This window comes from Macaca mulatta, chromosome 3, assembly GCF_049350105.2.
Source record: "Macaca mulatta isolate MMU2019108-1 chromosome 3, T2T-MMU8v2.0, whole genome shotgun sequence".
Lineage (NCBI taxonomy): Eukaryota > Metazoa > Chordata > Mammalia > Primates > Cercopithecidae > Macaca > Macaca mulatta.
In genome coordinates, this window is record NC_133408.1 from 161,725,145 (window position 1) to 161,747,036 (window position 21,892).

The window sequence follows — 21,892 nt, forward strand, 5'->3', positions numbered from 1 at the left end:
CTTTTAATATTTTACTCCATAGTCCTATGTGTTGCTCTGCTATGTTGACAATGCATGAACATTTTAATTGCTTAATAAAAAAGAAAGGGAAAGATAATATCATAGAGCTCACAAATATGAGCCTACCAAAGCAGAAATTAGATTATACTAGTTTCAACTATTGAATTACCCTGTGGTTTAAATTGAAAAACAAAGGTAATTCAGTTAGTAATTCTATATCCAGTTTAATGATTTTTCCATAAAAATTATTTGACTTATGAAACAATACAAAAGTCTAAGAAATATATCATTTAATATGGGCTTCCCTTTATTCATGTCTGCCAGGGGTTCTCACTAAAATAAATGGAAGCATGATGTTGCACTGAGAATTTGCTGTGTAGCTCTTTACCAGTTTGTTAGCATCTATTTGAAGAATTTTTTTTTATGAGGCAAATCCAGGCTAAATTAAATAGATCTGGCATGGTAACATTATCATTTTGGGTTCTAAATAAGTGATTCCTTTTAATGTGCATGCTGAAATTTTCTCATATGACAAACTGGGACACATGAAATGGAATTTCACGCACTATTGAACTGAATTCTCGGTAGCTGCTGAGAAATGTTTGGGGAGTTTTAGTGGATTTATCCATTTTAGTGACCATATTTCCCCTCACATTTGTGAAATGCATTTTGCTGTTATTTTAGTTATTCTGAAAATGTGAATTCATTTATCTGCTTGTTCAGAGAACAGGCATGAGAGCTAAGAGAAATGATGATAAGCACAATAACAAAAACATACAGGTGATACTCACTAATTTATTCATTCAGTACTAACTACAGGGACTAATACTCAATGAATAAATTGGTGAGTATCACCTATCTGTTAACAGAACAGGTAAGTATCTGCTCTAATTAAGCTTACATTCTATTAGGAAGAAAAAGACCAAAAAAGAAAAAAAAGGCAAATAAATAAATGATTGCAGAGTATGATAGCTATTGTCAAAAGAATAAACCTGGCCAAACATGGTGGCTCATGCCTGTTATCCCAGCACTCTGGGAGGCTGAGGCAGGGGGATCTCTTGAGCCCAGGAGTTCAAGACTAGCCTGGGCAATGCAGTGAGACCCCATGTCTATTTTAGAAATATAAATAAATAAAAATAAACATGTTGATATGATAGATAATAGCTTCGCAAAGGTGGGGAGGACCTTTCCAAATGGGAGACATTTCATCTGAGATATGAAGAAAGAAAAGTAGCCATCTGGTGACAAGTAGAGGATGAATGTTTCAGGCAAGGGCAAGGAAAGTGCAAAGGCACTGAGATAAGAAAAGAGTGGCTGCTTATGGAAGGGAAAGCAGAGTGTAGTAAAATGAAGAGTCTAGCAGCCATTATTTTGTTATTTAAACCTCACAGTGATGCTGTGAGGTTGATCCTCATACAATCCATTTTTTTTTTTAGGTAGTATTACTGAGGAATAGAGAAGCGAAGAGACTTACTCAAGGTTATTAGTTGATAAATGGTGGAGACAGTGTTTTCACCCAGAAAGTGTGATTTCAGAACCCATGCATTCTAAATATTATATAGTGTTATTTCCTGTGAGCCCTAAAAATGTGAGACAGGACTAATTTAAAAAGTTCATCTTGCCAGGGTTGAGGATGTGAGCCCATGACACAGCCTCAGGAGGTCCTGATGTGCCCAAGGTGGTCAGAGCACAATTTGGTTTTATACATTCTAGGGAGACATGGGACATCAATCAACACACACAAGATGAACATTGGTTCTGTCTGGAAAGGCAGGACAACTCGAAGCAAAGGCGGGAAGACTGGAAGCAAGGAGGGGGCTTCTAGGTCATAAGTAGATAAGAGACAAATGGCTGCATTATTTTGAGTTTCTGATTAGCTTCCCCAAAGGAGACAATCAGATATGCATTTATCTCAGTGAGCAGAGGGGTGACTTTGATTAGAATGGGAGGTTGGTTGGCCCTAAGCAGTTCCTAGCTTGACATTTCACTTTAGTTTAGTGATTTGGGAACCCCAAGTTTTTTTTTCCTTTTACACTTCCCAAAGAAAGTACCACGCACATATGAATTACTGTTGTTATAATGATAAAGTTGAAGGCATATTTTATAGCCTAGAAAACTCATCTATATTATCATATTTTGCTCCATTCAAAATGTTGTGCCCAACTCTAGGTGCTAAGCTTTAAAAAGGTTATGGACAAATTGGAGAGTATTTGGTAGAAGGCCCCTTGATTGGTAGAGTCTTGATATATGAGGAGCATTTTGACTGTATCATGAAAAAGATAAGGCCCAGGAAACTACAATGCCAGGATTAATATATTTATGGGGCCTTCATATGGAAAAATAACTAAATATTTTGGATGGCCCCCAGTAGGTACAATTTGGAGAGAAATATAAAAGCTACAGAAACCTACTTTGATAGAGGAAATAATTTTTTTCACATTGAAAAATCCAAAATTGGAATAAAGTATTCTGGGAGAGAGAGAGACTCCAATATCAAAGATATTTAAATTTCAGTAGAAAAACCTGTTATTGAGAATGTCCTATAGAGAATTCAAGCAATAATGAGTAATTGAACTGTATTAGCCCATTTTCATGCTGCTGATAAAGACATACCTGAGACTAAGCAATTTACAAAAGAAAGAGGTTTAATTGGACTTACAGTTCCACATGGCTGGGGAAGCCTCACAATTATGGCAGAAGGCAAGGAGGAGCAAGTCACATCTTACATGGATGGTGGCACGTAAAAAATGAGAGAGCTTGTGCAGGAGAATGCCTGCTTTTAAAACCATCAGGTCTCATGAGACTTATTCACTATCACGAGAACAGCATGGGAAAGACTTGCCCCCTGATTAAATTACCTCCTACCAGGTCTCTTTCACAACACATGGGAATTCAAGATGAGATTTGGATGGGGACACAGACAAATCATATCATGAACTAATGTGGTTTTCCCCAATCCTGAAATTCTGTGATGGACAAGTTATCATCAGAAGACAGGATAATCAGAATTCAACATACTTGATTTGACAGAGCATGGAATAGAAACCTGATGCCAGATAGAGATAAAGAAGCAAAGTAAAATCCAAGATAGTAGGCTTGCAGTGAAATACAGAAACTGCTCTGTCTTCTCTAGTTATCAAGGGGACTGGTGATCTGGCTCAGACTAGAAAGCAGGAGTAGCCCTGCCCTGCCTTAGTAAGTATGTATGCAAATTTCTACACTCAATATTATGTCCTCTTAAAAACCTATTCTGAGACCCCAGGGAAGTGATCGTGTGTGCATATCCTTATTAGATTACCTATAATTCTTGTGGCATTGATTTGTTTATCTGTATGTCTTCTTCTTGTAGCCCTTAGTCTCACTGAAAGAAAATTCATATTTGTATTTTCAGACTTAGGAGTGTTACTAGAAAATATGTAGTAACTAATACAACAAGTAGCAAAATATTGAATGTCCAGGGAATAAGAGAAGGTCAAACAAAATCAAATTTAGAAACAGAGCATATTTGTGGCCATAATTTATTTTCTGCTTACCCATCAAAGTTATAGATATGTATGCTTTGAATATGGTATCAGAAGACTAAGTCATAAAATATAATTTTGATTTAGAAGATTATAAGATCCAAATAAGTCAATACAAGACATGAGAAATTATGATCAAATTAGATTTTAGATATGGAAGATTTCTTCCATTTTATGTTCTAGAGTTCTACCAGGTGAAATCACAATGAGTTAATTGAGAATAAATGTTTTATTCCAAATCAGTTTGTCAGTTTTTATAGAGATATCATCTAGAATCAACTTATTTGAAATTTTCAAAATTTTTATTCAATTTCTTAAACAAAGGATACTGCTGTCTTCTTGGAGCTGACAGAGATACAGCCTCATTGCTACTAGCGTTACCTTTATTTACCACAGAAGAAAAAATACTTTGTAATAATTTTTGATATTACTAGTATAAGTTTTAGAAGTTTTATTTTGAGTAGTGAAAAAGAGTGATTTATTTGAAGAATGTCCTAATATGACTCTGATGTGAACACTTTTCAGAAGTGTGGTGTTTATTATTTGGTAGTGGCAAATGTGAAAACATAGGCATTGCATTAACTAAACTATAGTGAACAGAAATTTGCTGACCTGTAAGTGCATTGTTGACTTTTACCTTGTCCTAACTTTGACCCTTCCTCAGTATTAATTAGTTAAAAATGTCTCAAACAGGTGTCAGCTGGCTTCTCAAACTTTCAAAGATGTGAGTTATGCTCAAACACCAGCCTGCCTCTTCCTCTTCTCAAATTCCACTGCCCATGGAAGTCCTAAGTCCTCCTTAGAATTTCTGTGACTTCTCAGGGGTTTTCACTTCTCAGTGCCTGCTTCACTTCCTCTGCCCCAGCTTCCTGACAAACCTTCTCTGTCCAGTTATGCGAACGCAAGGAACCTGCTCATCCAAAAAGAGAAACTACTTAAATATAGTGTTACTGAATAAACTGTTAGAGAATCTTCCCCTGGGCTGAAAAAGTAGACACAAGTTTAGATGCGTTTAAATCCATGCGAGTGTTTTTTGTTTTTGTTTTTGTTTTTTGCCTGAGATGGAATCTCGCTCTGTCGCCCAGGCTGGAGTGCTGTGGCGCGATCTCGGCTCACTGCAAGCTCCGCCTCCCGGGTTCACGCCATTCTCCTGCCTCAGCCTCCCGAGTAGCTGAGACTACAGGCGCCCACAACCGCGCCCGGCTAATTTTTTGTATTTTTAGTAGAGACGGGGTTTCACCGTGTTAGCCAGGATGGTCTGGATCCTGACCTCGTGATTCGCCCGCCTCGGCCTCCCAAAGTGCTGGGATTACAGGCGTGAGCCACCGCGCCCGGCCGTGAGTGTTTTTTTTTTGTTTGTTTGTTTTTAGCATAATAAAGACTTGAACGTGGCTGGCACTTGTAATTCCAGTGCTTTGAGAGGCCAAGATAGGAAGATTGCTTGAGGCCAGAAGTAGAAAACAATCCAGGGAAACAAAGAGAGACTCTATATCTACAAAAGAATTTTAAAAATTAGTTAGGCCTGGTGGCACATGCCTGTAGTCCCAGCTACTTGGGAGGCTGAGGCAGTAGAATCACTTGAGCCCAGGAGTTTAAGGCTTTAGTGAGCTACAGTCATGCCACTACATTCCAGCCTGGGTGACAGAATAAGCACTGTCTCTTAAAAAAAAAAAAAAAAAAAAAAAAAAGAAAAGCTTTGAAGAATCAATTTATTAAAAAATCAAATACAGTTGGCTTTCATAATGAGTTTAATAATTTGCTTTGAGATTGATAATCCCTTGGCAATCACTCCTAACATTTTAGTTTAAAGCTTTTCTCTCTTTCAGCCTTTTTATGTATACATTTAAAGAGTAGAGGCACATGCTAACATAATGAACTATCGCAATGAGTCTATTTGCAATGTAAGCTGATTATCAGCTTGTTTTAGCTGATATATAAATTGTCATGCACCAGAATTATTTATATTAAAACACATAATTTAAACATCATCATTAAGAAATGGGATAGAAAAAAGGAAAAGGGTCAGTATTCAGGCTTCTGCTCAGCTTATAAGAGTCTCTTGATTGAGACTAATTTAAAAAATAAGTGGAAATTCAGGAAAGAGGTCAGAGGCAGCAGTAGACAAGCTGTTTAATGTCACATTTGAAAAAATTACCTCTAATTTTTGAAGTCACTTTTAAGATTTTAAAAAATCAAGCCATAATTTGCTATCTTTAAATAGGAGTTTGGTTTAATTATCACTTAAGCACTTTTTTACTATCTCATTTTAGGTCTTTAATTTTGGCATAGTTTTTCAGCTGTTTATTTTATATTTCACAGGTTGTATTGCTCTCATTAGACTGTTACAAATTGCTTGTGAACAAATTAATTTTAGGTGTCATAATTTTCCCCAAATGATATCTATATGAGTGTCTATCAAACTTTCAGTTGGTTTGAAAAGAGAATGATGCAATAGCTAGACTGGGAAAAGGTAGATGAATGGAAAAGGCATACAGATCTTTATAAAAAACAATGCAGATGATCTCTGGTGTCACATAATGTTATTATTATTCAGCTATGTACATGCTTGAAAAGACCCATAGCCATTAAATTATTCTTTATGTCAGCCTTTACTGTCACTTTGCAATACAAAGAAAGCAAGGTGAAGACTAACTTTTCTCTTGTACAGAATCATCAGCCTAAATTTTTGGCATCATTTCAGTCCCTGGAGACCTCTGAGAGATTCTGGGATGCCAGTGGTGCCTCTCTGGGCCACACTGACAACAAATAATTGACCTAAGGAATAATTCACTTCAGACATTTTTTACTTCTCATTGGTAGTCAGGGCCATTGAGGAGAGCTCAGTGTAGATCAAAGAAAATGGTGTAGTTCAAAGAAAACGGTGATTCTTCCCCTTCTTCCCAGCCACCCACCACCTGAACCTAATGCATCATTGTACAGTGGCCATAAAGGATGACAAGGGACTCAGCAACCAGTTCCTGGAGGAATTGATGCTGTGGCTTTTGGCTGGTGGCACCATCATCCTCAGTCATCAGTCAGAGTCATCAAAGTGATCATTCACCAATTCACTACCTCCTCTGTCTCCATCTCACAGCTAATCAACTAACCAGTTCTGATTTTTTTCACAAATATTAACTCTCAACTTTCAAATCTTTCTCAAATCTCTCTCTTCTGATCTCTGCCCTAGTTTAGATCCTTAATAATCTTCACCTTACCTATTGCTAAAACCTTCTAACTGACCTATCTGCGGTCAGTTTTGTGTTCCTTAACTCTGTAACCACAGTTACCTCCATAAAATTTAAATATGACCATGACACTTGCATCTTAAACACCTTCAATAGCTTACTAGAAAAATTTTAAAGCCCTTGTTCTGGCATGCAAAGCCCCCAAATTTTTTCATTTGTTCTTACAGCCCCTCCACTCACTGCCTTGCATTCCATGTCTGAGCACATAGAACCTCTTACTGTTCTCCCCGAACATCCATGCATTCTGTCTTCTGTACTGATGCTATTTTCTGTCTTCCTACATGCCTTCAGCCATGAATTTCTTCCTTACTTTCAGTTGGATACCTGTTTATTGAGACTTATTTCAAGTACCTTTTTATCTGGAAAGCCTTACTTGTCTCATATCCCATCTGGGTTAGGTACCTCTCTTTCGTGTCCCTGGAATACCCTATGCATATTTCTGCTATTATATTCATTAGGTTATATTATAATTGACAGTTTTTATATCTTTGGTCCTCACTAGAACATGAGTTCTTTGATGATGGCACTTTTATTGATCTTTGAATCTTATGTACCAGGTGTATATTCTGTCGCACACTAGGCACATCATAAATATTTGATGAATTAGTAAACAAATGAACAAATAAAAGCTGCAATCAGTAGTGTTAAGTTTTGATGGGATCTGTGGACAATATAAAATATAGAAATCCTAGCCGTGGCAGCAGATTTATTGCTATCATAATGGGTCCACAGCTTCTTTCTTGTTCCTTGAATGTGACCAGTAACAATGCATCTAGGAGATCTGATATAAGAGTATTCTATGATAAGTATATACAGAAAGGAGGAACCAATGACTCAAATAGGAATCAAGCCAGAAGCTTCTGCCATATGGGCAGCGTGGGCTTCAACCAAAACAATGAAACAGTGCTGTGGTTCAGCAAAGGTCCTACCATGAATAGAAGGATACCAGGTTGCCGCTGTGTCTCAGATTTCAACTGTGTGTCGTTGGCACTTTTACCAAAGGCAGGAAACAGAGCCATAGTCATGCCCCATATCTATAATAAGTATGTGGATAATAAGCATTGAGTACAGACCTGATGATAGTGTCACTGACAGAGACTTGTGTTGTTTTCCATTGCACTGCTACTTCTGTGCTATGAGAACTTAGCTCATCAGTTATTGAAGAAGGGGAAAAGTTAATGACCACAAAAGGGCTTACAGTGACCCTAAGGCAACTTTCAGAGCTATTTTGCAAGAAGAAATTTTTATTTCCCAAACCAAGGGGCAATTTCCATCAGGGCTTTTTTTTTTTTTTTTTTTTTTTTTTTTTTGGTTCTGTATTTGCCATCTCATTGATAATAACAAGACTGCAGCAACAAAGGAAAGAAATCTCTATTTCTCTCATCACTCCATAAATAGTTTGCCTGCCTTTCATTGAGGACAGTTAGTTAACACTGAGGGCAGCTAGTTAACAGCAAGGACTACAGAAAAGTCCTATAATTAATCAACCTGCATTGCCTTCAGTCTGAATCCTGAGTATTAAAATTCAGTAGGTGCAATTAGAATCAGGCAAATGTAAAGGTCATAACATTAGTCACAGTGTCACCTTGTCTCTGAGCCTTTTCTTTCTTCTGGAAGTGGTGTCTTGTCAGTGGGGGTTAGAGCAACAAGAACTCTGTTGTTCCGGGAGTTTGTGAAATTTTATCTGCGATTTTTCCAATTTTAATTAAATATTTGATACCAGGCTACAGCAACAGAAACACTGCAGTATTGGGTTTCAGCACTATCACTCTTATCATCTTATAATTTAAAGTGAAAGATAGGAGGACTTCGTGGTTCTGATGGTTTGATAGCTTTTTTAAAAATTACCTTTCTTTCCCCATACCAGATTAGAGATGGGGGTGGTGAGGAGAGAGCTTCAGTATTGTCTAGCCAGAACCTCCAGTTCTCTAGCTTTTTATACTTCCTACTCACATTCATCCTATTGATTTCCACTTAGGACTGCAACTGCCTGTCCTCTCTGCTTGTCCATCAGGAATATTGACTTTCCCCAACATTTCTTAAAAATCGAAAAGTTAAACCAAAAATACACACTTTTTTTTTTAAATTTTTATTTTTTCCAAGCCAAACTGTATCCAGCTTTATTGAAGACACTTTCCATAAACAATCATGGAATTTCAGTCAGGACATGGGCAGACAGTTATTAATAGTATACAACAACTTTCAAAAATCCTTCTCTACTGGACTACCAAAAATCAGAAAGCCACTATAAAACTCAATGAAGTCTTCATCTGATGCACTGAGCAGGGAAAGTTTCGAGTGAGGGTTGACATTTCACATTTAGCATGTGTTTAACAGCTTTTCACAACCAACCCTGACTTTCAGAAATGAAATGAAAATGGCAGAATTTATTTGAAGAGTCACAGTCTAGAAACATAACCACTGCTCTTTTGAGGCACGCTATCTCAGTGGCACCACTGGAAAGTCCAGATTGCCTGACGCACTAGTAACCAGTTAATGGGGGTCAGGTCCCAACAGATGTCTGGGTTTAAGGGAGTTAAGTCTGTGCTGAAAGGTGGAAAGGGAGAAGAGGACATGAGAACTAATTTGTTTTCCATACCACAGGGGTTTTGCACCAAGGTGGCTGTGTGTGTCAAAGTCAGGAAATCTTTCCTCCTGGGAACCAAGAGGAAGTCTCTCCTCTAGAGAGAAGGGAAAGGTGTTTTCTGGTGTTTTCTGCACATCAATCCAGATTCGGAGGCATTCATTAGTGACATATGCTTCTTCCCCTAAAAACAATAATGAAATGTTCTGTGTCCTAACAACACAGCTTAAAAAAAAAAAGTAAAACAAAATTCCGCATTTTATAAAACTTGATAAAAATATTTCAAACTGTACAGTCTCCAGTACACAGTTATCAAAACTGCACACACTTCGCTTGGCATTTCCAGCACCTTCAGCTTTCTGTGTCTGGTCTCCATTTCTGCAGGGTTATTCCCCTCCTTGCCAGCATCAGCTTTTCCCTTTTGCCCTCTGGGTACCTTCTCTCCCTTCTTTGCAGGGCCTTTTTAGGCCTGGGCTCTGGCTTTGGAGGAGCAGGTGTAGCAGACAATCTCGCAGATCTTCTCTGTGGTTCATCCTTCACTTTGGCTGTATCTCCTTTCACATCCCCTTCAGCCTTTCTCTTGGGCATGGTGGCGGCGATGGTGGCGAGATGTAGGTGCTGGTTGCGGGATGCGGCTGAGCACAGGATGCAGCATTGCATGAGCTTTGGTCTGTCCGGGGGTTGTTCTCGCCGCTGCTTCTTCCAATACACACTTTTAAAAGGTGCCTCTACAGGTTCATGGTCTCCCACATCAGGAGAGCCCTCAGCCTAAATGTCGACGATTTTATTCTTCACTATTTCCTCAAGCCTATTCTCACACCTGCTCCTCCCTTGCAGTGAATGATACTGATTCCAGTTTTTCTGAGAAAATAGGGAAAGGGATTGAAAAGATTTGTACTGTCTGCCTGCCCATTTACATATATTATCTGATTTAATTTGCACAGTCTGAAATGTGGAGATTATTCTTTCTTTTACAGGTAAGGTAACTGAGGCTCAGGTAAGTGGTGGTGCAGAGACTGAGCTCATGTAGTTCAGCTACCAAACTTCTCCTCCCATGTGATGGGATGTAGCTATAAAACAGAAATACAGGGCATGAACATCAGATTTCTCACTCCTCTATTCTAAATATAGCTAAATCCATTTGAATCCATATTCCATGCCTCTCTTGTGCTTCTTTCCTCCCTTAGGCTAATAATACTCTATTCATGCTTTGTATTTTCTCTTTTGGGATATTTGATCATCAACTTTCCATAACTTCAAAGTCTTTTAATAATTCTTTCCTCTCAATATATACACATACTTATGTTTCCCTCTGTCTTAAAAAAAATCCATTTCTCATCCTTGCATCTGTCTCTGTGTGCCACCTTATCATTCTTTCGTTCACAGCAAACTTTTTTTAAAAAGTACTTTAATTCTACTGGTTCCCTCTAATTCACTCTGTAGTCTGAATTGCAAGTCCATCATGTCACTGAAATTGATTTATTCTGTGAATGTAGGATTTGGAGTTGGGAAATAACCAAATTAAAACTCACTCTTCACTCATGACGCTTGGGCGGTCTCTCTGTTGTGTATGACACCCACTTTGGGATACTCATTGTTGAAACCATGTTTCTATGACTTTCATGATACTGTTTTCTCCTAGGTTTGCAATTCCTTTTCAGGCCACTCATTCTTAAGTCCATTTGGTGCCCCTGCTCCCCTTTATGCTGCCTAAATGTTAATGCTCTCCACCGTCTTATCATTGAACCTCTTCTTGCTTGTCAACTTTGATTGAAGTATTTCACCCATATCTATGGTTATAAATATATGCTATCTGTATGCTAATACTCCCCAGACCTGTGCCTCCCAGATCCATATTTTTTGTTGTTTAATGAACTTCCATTGAAATTTCCAAGTCTGTAGGTTCAAAACAAAATTCAAAGTCTTTCTATTCATATTCTCTACCAACATGACTGGTACCATGATACACTCAGGTATGTCCCTGTCGGGGTTTTAGACGTCATCCTTTGCCCTTCTCCCTTCCTCACTCCCAAATAAGAATCCTGTCAAACATTCCTAACCTTCAAAATGACATCTTTTGTTGTTGTTGTTGTTTTTGACACAGTCTCACTCTGTTAGCCCAGGCTGGAGTGCAGTGGCACAATCTCAGCTCACTGCAACCTCCGCCTCCCAGGTTCAAGCAATTCTCCTGTTTCAGCCTCCCAAGTAGTTGGGATTACAGGCACACACCACCAGGCCCGACTAATTTTTGTATCTTTAGTAGATACAGGGTTTCGCTATGTTGACCAGGCTGGTCTTGAACTCCAGACCTCAGGTGATCCACTGGTCTCAGCCTCCCAAAGTGCTGGGATTACAGGTGTGAGCCATCTTGCCCAGCTGACATCTTATTTATTGTCCTCAATTCTATTGTATTTATTTGTACTTCCATAATTTCTTGCTTTAACTAAAATTTTCTTTATTTCTCTGTAAGATTTGTTTCATTTTCTGATTAAAGCAATAAGTTAGTTATGAACCATTATGAATATTATATTTATTCTGTTTATGTATTTAATTTATGCCCACCACAGATTATAAGGTCTTGATTACTTATCCTCAGTGTAATGGTATTTTACTACATCAGTGTCCTTTGATCTTTTTTTCGTCTTGTGCTTTTTATTTTTTTCCCCTGTGGTCTCCAAAAAAACATTTCAGTTTATTGCACTATAGAGCACTAGTTTTTGTTGTTATGTTTTGTTGGGTTTTTGTTTGTTTTAGATGTTTTTTTCAACTTGCAAAGGTCCTAAAATTTTAAACAGGAACTTTGCAAAAAGTTTCTGGTCTATTTCTCTGCCTATTTGTGTTGGACTTTAGTTAATGATTTTCTTAAATAACATAATGCTAAAAGGAATTTGTGCTAGAATTTTCCTAAATAAATTGATAACTACCTTCTCTGACATGTAACCCCCTGCCAATTGCATATATCAGCCAGACTTGCAAAGATTTTTTGCTGTCCTGATGTGATTGTGCCATTAGTACATAAAACAAAGGAAAATGTAGTTTGATGAAACAGATTATCATTCTGAAATTGTTTGCATTTGATCTGCCTTTCTTTCAGCTTTAATAGCAGCTATAACCAACATTCGGCAACTGCTTTGCTGTTTCTAGCTGCAGAAACCTCTGGCCAAAAACACAAAGAGGCACACTAGTTTGTGCATGGAAACACATCCTCATTCTTATTTTCAACATGAGAAGTTGTCACAGACATCCCTCTTCCTTTGCTTTGAGTCGGTTTATGTGATGACATTTATCGTTAAGACATATAACCTCTTAGTGATTGTTATTGACTTTTGGTTTTAGTTTCTTATCTTTGAGGAAGCCTCTTTTTTCAAGCAGCTAACTCTTGCATCTAAAAAGTGTCTTCTTAAGTATATCGTCTTTCCATTTTGCTGGAATTCTAAATTTTATGCTACTTATCATTGAAAAAATATTGAATTACTTCATTTTTGTATTTTATTAAACTAAAATTTGAATCCAAGTCACTCACCACTGATAGCTTTATACTATTTAAATGACTTTTTAATTTTGGTGTTTGGTATGTTTGTTAGCATGTAGAAAGCAAGCCCAAGGTAATTTATAAAGCTGTGACTTACAGTGTATGGAGCACTAAGTAGAGTTTATTCAGGACAACTGGTGCTAGACGCTATGAAGATTACTGTAGTCTTCACTTCAATATTACACTTATTTTGCCTTTTCATAATATTTTTATATGTGACTATGTAGAGACACAAACTTTTTTTTGAGATGGTGTCTTGCTCTGTCACCCAGGCTGGGGTACAGTGGTGCGATCTTGGCTCACTGCAACCTCCGCCTCCAGGTTCCAGTGATTCTCCTGCCTCAGCCTCCTGATTAGCTGTGATTATGGGCGTGCACCAACACACCTGGCTAATTTTTTTGTAATTTTAATACAGATGGGTGGGGTTTCACTATGTTGACCAGGCTGGTCTCGAACTCCTGATCTCAGGTGATCTGCCCATCTTGGCCTCCCAAAGTGCTGGGATTACAGGTGTGAGCCAGCCACGCCCGGCTGAGACACAAACATTTTCTTACTTCAAAACCTGACGACACAAGAAATTCATTAAGAATAAAAGTAATATATATTTTTTCTTAACAATATCTTGATCTTTAAAGAATCAGTTCTGTGTATACTGTTATTAAAATCTTATTAAATAATAGCAATTTATAGGAACCTTTAAAAGAAATCAATATTGAGATTTTTATTACATATCTATTAATTTTTGGTGGATCTCTGCTGAATACCTTATAAAAAATTATAACTATTTTTCCATTAATCTGATATTTGAAGGTAAGACTCAACAAGAACAATGCAAAAATGAGAGAAAATAAGAGGGAAAAATTATCTTTTTTTCTTTGACTTTTATTTCATCTGCATAATTTACTCAGTTTTTCCTTCAAATATTCAAAAACCTGCATTGGTATTTTTTTTTCTGACACATTTCCCCTGTTAGACTTTAGTTTTTCTTAGTTCATATTCTTGTGTTAATGGATAGTGGAGTAATTTTTCCTCACACAGAATGTTTTTTAAGGTGTGTTTCTATCTAGAACACTAGTTGGTCAAATATCTATAGCACATGAACATTGAAGGGTGCTAACTACAGTTATCTCACTGAAGCATCTTTTTTTTCATTTAGCAAATGTTGATTTCATTAAGTGCCAGGCTCTAAGAAAGGTACTGAAACATTTTCTTCCATTAAAGAAACATAAATAAGAGACAGACATATTGTAGTTTAAGTAAGTACATTGATGCTGTAAAAATCAAATTAAGACAAATAGGAGATGTCTATGAAAATAGTCATTACGTAGACTCTCCCTTCCGGCCTATCCTGCATTCCTACCTGCTTAATTTCTGTGATGAGACGTCTATGAGCTCCTTCCTCTCCCAAAGCCTCCCTGCCTCTCACTGGTCTCCTCAGGCACAGTGATCATAGTCTGCCTTTCCATCTCCCTCTGTAGAATACCCCTGCATTCACTCTGCTCATTTGACTAAGCTGGCCTGCTCACTGCTCTCAGCATTGCCTGAACTTTTCTGCCACCATGAGTTTGCTCAGGGTTGTCAGCAAGATATGTTCTTGGTTTCTCGTCTGGCCTGTCATAATTCTGTCCATCCTTCAAGGCCTGCATTAGTGTGCTTTTGTTATCCATGTTTATTTTCCTTCATTGCATCTACTCCTTTTAAGCATTTGTCTATTTATTTAACAGACCCCCACCCTTCCGGAATGTAATAATAAACACACAGGCAAGGTAACAAACTTGAACTCATGAGTATCCCCTGCGGAGCCTAGAATTGCTTTCCATTCTGCTTGGAATAGAGGATGCATACGTATGCAAATATTGAATACATTCATTTGATGCACAAAGACTATTTCACAAGCATTTAATTTCTTTGTAGCATATGCCAGACTCAGAGTTTGGCAATGGTGTATAGATGAAATCGGCAAGTTAACAGACAAAATAGAGTATGTTAAGTGCTTCAATGGAGGTAAGCATGGGAAATTTATAGGAGTGTTCCTAATTCAGGTAAGTCAATGAGTGGATGAAAGCATGGATAAATACCTAAATGAATAACTTAGGTTAATTCTTTGGAGCTCCTATTTAGTATTCTGCTGTCCTCCTTATGGGTTAATCAGCCTGATAATCTGCTGCAACTACAGTCAGGGTCCTAATTTTTTCCTTCACAATAGTTCCTAGTATAACACTCAGGTGGATACAATATAGTGAATTCTGTATACCTGCTTTCTCAGATGCATCATCCTGGCCTTTAACCACTATATGAACTGATGTCTCCAGATGCCACATTAAACATATTAATTTGGGAATTCAAAAAAATAATATTTAAGGCCAGGCGCAGTGGTTCTCACCTGTAATCTCAGCATTTGGGAGGCTGAGGTGGGAGTATCACAAGGTCAGGAGTTCAAGACCAGCCTGGCCAACATGGTAAAACCCCGTTTCTACTAAAAATACAGAAAGTTAGCTGGGTGTGGTGGCACGTGCCTGTAATCCCAGCTACTCGGGAGGCTGAGACAGGAGAATCACTTGAACCCAGGAGGCAGAGGTTGCAGTGAGCAGAGATTGCACCACTGCACTCTAGCCTGGGCAACAGAGAGAGGCTCTGTCTCAAAATAATAATAATGATGATAATAATAATAATAATGTTTTAGAATAAGATTAGTCTAATGTTTCATTATTAAAGACAGATAAAATGTATCTAATGGTTCTGTTGTCTTTGTTTTATTCCTGTGCACAACTTTTTTTGAGACGGAGTCTCGCTGTATTACCCAGGCTGGAGTGCAATGGCACGATCTTGGCTCACTGCATCCTCCACCTCTCAGGTTCAAGCAATGCTTGTGACTCAGCTTCCCGAGTAGTTGGGACTCAGGCACGCACCGCCATACCCAGTTAATTTGTGTGTTTTTTAGTAGAGATGGGGTTTCACCATATTGGCCAGGCTGGTCTCGAACTCCTGACCTCGTGATCCGCCCAACTTGTCCTCCCAAAGAGCTGGGATTACAGGTGTGAGTCACCGCGCCCGGCCCCTGTGCACAATTTTAACACTTCATTAGTTGATTTCCTTTGGTTTTCTACTCATGGTGATTTGAAACAGTCTCCCTTTTAGAGTGCTTTGCATGAAGAATTTCTAGTTCTTATTTTTTTCAACTTCTGTTTATTTATCTGTTTGTCGATTTTTCCACTAAAAAACATTTTTTAAATTTGGCCTCTTTTATTTTGCTTTTTAATCATGAAAATTAAGAAAGGATCTTGAGCCCACAGTGTACAAAGTACTATTGTAGACAGCTGAAGTGATACCTCAGTTCTTTCTTCTTGGTTTAAAATAGTTTAAACAAGAGCTGCACAGCAAAGGAGGTGTAGCATAGAGTAATTTATTACAATGGATAAAGATATTTTGAAAGTTAGGTGCAGAATAGACAGTATACCCTGAGAGAGAAAGAATTCAGGACAGGCTGTTCGTAATTCAGGACAGGCTGATTCATAAAGAGGTGGGAAGAGGTGTTACTAGTAAGCATGTTCTGGGTGGTCTTCTGAGTGCACACATGCAGTAACTGTACATGTTTGTTCATACGTTGCATGTCTCATTAGAATCTTAAAACTCCACCGAGAGGTGTGGTTTTTACTTTTATAATGAGCGTCGGGTCAGTTTGGGGACAGGTAAAATCAAAATGTGCCTGCTCTCTGGAAGGGAAAGGCCCTACTGAAGAAAGCTTTGTTTGAATGAGCTCAATTACAATGCAAATGCTGAGGTTTACTGTGCTGACTGTATGATCACCATGGTTGCCTCATCCCAAGAACATGGTCACTTCCTTGACTGCCTGTCCTGCCTCATTATGATCTAGTAGGTGATTTAAATTTGGTCTACACTCAATGTAATCATTCCATGCACTTTAAACATAATCTAGTTACCTAGTGTCATTGTGCTATATGTTATCCTAACCTCGTATAGTTCAGACTTCAGGTCTCTCTGATACCCAGCCACAGAAGTTTAGTAGGGACTACTCAACTAAATTATCATGTAACAATCAAATAAGACGTACGGTTGAGTAAAGAAATGCTTCTTTTATTGATCAAATTTTTTTGGTTCTTTTTTTCATTTTCATGCCATGATATGTTTGATCCTTATGAGCTCAAACTCATAAAACAAAAAGCTACCACTTCTTGTGGGTTTGATTCAGTTATTCAACAAATGTTTAATGAACACTGTATAAGTTTGTTCTCAGGCTGCTATAAGGACATACCTGAGACTGGGTAATTTATAATGGAAAGAGGTTTAATTGACTCACAATTCCACAGGGCTGTGGAGGCCTCGGGAAACTTGTAGTCATGGCAAAAAGGGAGGCAAACACGTCTTTCTTCACAAGACAGCAGGAGAGAGAAGAATGAGAGTCAAGCGAAGGGGGAAGCCCCTTAAAAAACCATAAGATCTCATGAGAACTAACTCACTGTCATTAGAACAGGATGGGGGAAACTGCTCCAATGATTCAATTATCTCCACGTGGTCCCTCCCATATCATGTGGGGATTAGGGGGACTACAATTCAAGATGAGATTTGGGTGGGGACACAACCAAACCATATCAAACACCAACTATGTGCTAGTCTTTTCTTTCTGAGGTACTGGGATGTAGAAACAATGAATAAGCATAATTAATATGTTAAAAGAAGAAAAATGAAGTAGGGAGAGGGCATGGAGAGTTACCAAGGGAGGAACTATACTATTTAACAGGGTAGTTCAGAGAAAGTCTCTCCAGTAGATGCTTTTGAGGAGAGATTTGATTGAAGTTAGAAAGCAAGTCATTTAAGCCTTGCAGACATCTGTGGGGAATATTCCAGGAACAGGTGACAGCCAGTGTCAACCTTTTGCATGCTCAAGGGACACAATGGAAGCCACTGTGGCTGGAGCAGAGTGATCAAAACAGAATGATAGAGAACCGGAGCAGAGAGGACATGAGTGGGGACATCATATAGGATCTGTTGGCCATCACAAGGAGTTCATGTTTTATTTTGAGTAAGTTGAAATGGCATTGGAGCGAAGGAGTAATGTGATCTGACATATATTTTTAAAGTGTACTTTAGTTACTGAGTTGAATTGGTTTTCTTTTGCTGCATAACAAATTACTACAAATTTACCACCTTATAACACTGCGTATGTATTATCACACAGTTTCTGTGAGTCAGGAGCTGAGGAAGAAGGGCTGCTTAGTTGGCTTTTCTGCTGAGGGTCTCAGAAATCTGAAATTAAGGTGTCTCATTTGAATCCTGGGGTCCTCTTCCAAGTTCGCTTAGGTTGTTGGCAGAATTCACTTCCTGGAGGTTGTAGGACTGAAGTCCTTGTTTTTTGTTGTTGTTGTTGTTTTTTGTTTGTTTTTGTCACTGGTTGGGTGTTTTTTGTTTTTGTGATTATAAGCGTGGTTATACTCTCAGCTCCCAGAGGCAGGTCTCAGTTCTTAGCCACGTGCCCCCTCACAACCTGGTGGGTCACTTCTCCAAAACTAGCAAGGAAATCTCCCACGTTTTGAATCTTTCTCCAATTTGCCGAAATGGAGCTTTCTATAACATAATGTAATCAATCACAGCAGTGATCCACCACAGTCTTTGCCATCAAATTTAACCTAATCAAGGAAGTGACCACTCTCTCTTCGTATTCATAAGTACTGCTCATGCCCCATTGGAGGGAATTGTACAGGATGATTACACCATAGGGTGGAAATTTTGGGAGCCAAGTCATAATTCCACTTACTACATAAGTGGTACTATTACAGAATTGTGGAAGGAGCAAGAGAAGATTCTGAAAACCAGATAGAAGGCACTACTGGAGTCTAAGCCAGTGTTTCCCCAAGTTTAATGTGTATATCAATATCCTACGCATTTTGTTAAAATGTAGATTCAGACTTCATAAGGCTATAATAGTGGCCTGAATCTCACAACAGTCTCCTAGGTGATGGTGATACTGCTTGCAGGGTAGCAAGGTACAGGGAAATGATGACAGTGACTTGGGTTAGGGGGGTAACAGTAGAGATAATAAGTGGTCTGATTAGGGAAATATTTTGAAGGCAGACCCTAAAGGGCTTGCTGAAGGAGAAACAAAGGCATCAGGATAACTTCTCACTTCAGGGGATGTCAGAGACTGTGGGGAAGGAGCTTATTTCAGAGCAGAAAAGAGTTCCTTCTGTTTGTGATATGCTAAGTATAAGATGCCTTTTAGGTTCCCAGTAGAGAGAATCACAAAATGTGATGGAAAATAGCAGGTTTATACATCATATTCAGTGTTATTGAAGATTTAAAATTTTATGTTCCTGTGCACCACAACTATGTAACTCTTTCTAAGTGTGCTTAGAATTTATTATATTGTATTAAAAATGTGAGCAATGAAGAGGACGTAATTGATTTGTGCTGCAGATTCTCTTTCATTCTCTTGCATTGACATTAGTAAAATAAGCAGTGTTTTCTTGTCCCTATGCCAGAGTTCCCTACAGTGAAATAAACGTCATTACTCAAATCATTAAAACTATTCCTAGAATCCAAAATACACATCACTGTGCATATTTAAAACACAATGTATTCAAACGCTCTCTAGGTATAGATCTAGACTTTAAGATGATTTTCAGTACCTATCGATTCTGGTGGATGCCTCACTATGAGATGTATTACCAGATTTTCTGTGACTCTATAGACGACTTCATGGTATAACTAATTATTATTTATTTTCTGGGCAAAATTATGCAATGTTATTTTCATCACATTGTGAGAGGTAGCCATTAGATAGAGCTTGCATAAAAGTTAGTTCTCACTGACTCACTTATCACAAAAGAATACAGTGTAGACTAGGATTGTATCAAAGATAAATTTACTTATAATTCCCTAAACCTCAATCATGTAAAATCTTGGCCTTACCCATTCTCATTTTCAGAAAGAAAAGCATTCAGAAGAATATAAGTTGAAAACTACACTGCCACTCGTTTCTTCCTTGCGATGGCCATGGACATGCTAGCGTTTAACCAGAGACTTGGATTCTCAACATTTCCAATATTTTAAAAGAACTTTAAGTAGAAGATACCTGTGCTTAGCACTGCTTGGGTGCTAAGTTAACATGCAGCGAAATAAGATTATGGCAGGTGGTTCATGGTTTCAGGTAGGGGTGAAATAAAGGCAACAAAGGGCAGTTTGGGTTTAGAGGACGCTTCATACTGTGGAACGTGTGAAAATTCAGTTTATTGTAAGCAAAAACCTTTATAGAAATCCCTGTTTTCCTTTTCTTATTGTTAAACAATAAAATGTGCTAGGCTTTATGACCAGAGAAAAATGGGAAGGAGATATTTCAATGATAGCCTGATGATTATGTTTTTATAAATAAGATCGTAAACAGATGGAAATTAAACCAAATCATTCAAAGACAGAGGGTGACAGTAGATCTGAAGGTAGCTACTTTTATGGAGAGTGTTGAGGAAGTGAGAACTTTACTCCTATATCTGGACTCCTTTCAGTCTGGAACCCTGGGCTAGGACTAACAACCTTACAGGACAATTCAGCTTTCTGTTGATTCGAAAGAACTGTGATGACTGGACAAAGCCATTGTTGAACCCTGAACTTGTCACATTATGAGAGGTGGCTGCTAGATCAAGCCTGCATAAAAGTTAGTTCTCATTGACTCCCTTATCACAAAAAGAAGATGTTGTAGACTAAAGTTGTACCAAACTCTGGTTGTTGTTCTATAAACTTGTTTATTTTATAGTGGCATGGTTGTTCTATAGACCTTTTACAGTGTTTCATGTTGAAATCCAGACTCTGAATCTAGGCATAATTATTTTATGCATTAGTTCAAAGATGTCAAACATTTTCTACTATTGTATCTATTTTTATATAATGGATTAACTATAATATAAAGTTTAACTTTTGCATGGTAATTTAAGAAACTAAGTTTCTTACTCTTTCTTTTCCCTAGGTGCACTGAATCAAAAAAATTGGGGAAAGAAATATCCAACATGTAATAGTCCAAAACAATCTCCTATCAATATTGATGAAGATCTTACACAAGTAAATGTGAATCTTAAGAAACTTAAATTTCAGGGTTGGGATAAAACATCGTTGGAAAACACATTCATTCATAACACTGGGAAAACAGGTAAAATATTTGCATTCTCTTTGCCTTTAATATATTTTTCAGACCTGGAGTATGCTTAGACTAGTTTTGTCTCATTTTCCTTTGAATAATGTACTATGAACTAGATAGAAGTTATATGTAGAAGAAATCAAATGGAGCAGAGAAAATGGGAAATTTAGACAGTATTTTGACAATTCGTACAAAAAAATAAAATGACCGATGTCATCATGTCATGTTTTCCTACAATGTAACAATAATGATGCTGTCTCTAGAAGATATGATAATGTGATTTACAACTAATATAATTTAGTCAATTACTTAGTCAATCAGGATTTCTTTTTCTTGAGCATTATAGTTTGATCTTTTCTGCCTAGCCTCATGTTATAGTCAGTATTTGGATATGAAAAAAGCAATTGACTGTAATTGAAATTTTAAGAAAATAAACTCCTAGCTCTTCTATATAGAAGGTTTAAAGTTGTATCCCATCCTTAGGAAACCCTTTCTAAGTGCCTTTTCATTGAGGCCATCTTTAAAAAAAAAAAAGCAAAATATTAATACATTAAAATTTAAATACAAATTCTAATAAGCTATACATATATAAATAATTTCCAAAAAGTGACACCTTTTCTTTTTTGATATTCTAGTTTTTTAAAAAATTATGTTTTGGGAAATTATGTAAAGGCATGTACACATAAGACAAAGATTAGAAAAATATTCAAAATTATAATAGTAGCTGTATGAGGGTAAGCTTTATCATTAGTGAATTTTTAAAATATTTTCTATATTTAGGTAATGTAATTATTTGAATGTAATAGTTTAATTTCAAAACTCAAGAGAGTAGTAGCCAGGCACTGTGGCTCATGACTGTGATCACGG

General features: G+C 37.6%; 1 protein-coding gene across 4 annotated transcripts in view; it reads left to right on the forward strand.

Moving 5' to 3' along the window:
* Positions 1–21,892, forward strand: part of PTPRZ1 (protein tyrosine phosphatase receptor type Z1) — a 192,512-nt gene that overhangs the window by 78,512 nt on the left and 92,108 nt on the right. For all 4 annotated transcript variants that reach the window (XM_015134780.3, XM_015134781.3, NM_001278382.1 and 1 more), the window contains 1 exon segment: positions 20,858–21,037. In XM_015134780.3, coding sequence (XP_014990266.3) covers positions 20,858–21,037 — 180 coding nt within the window.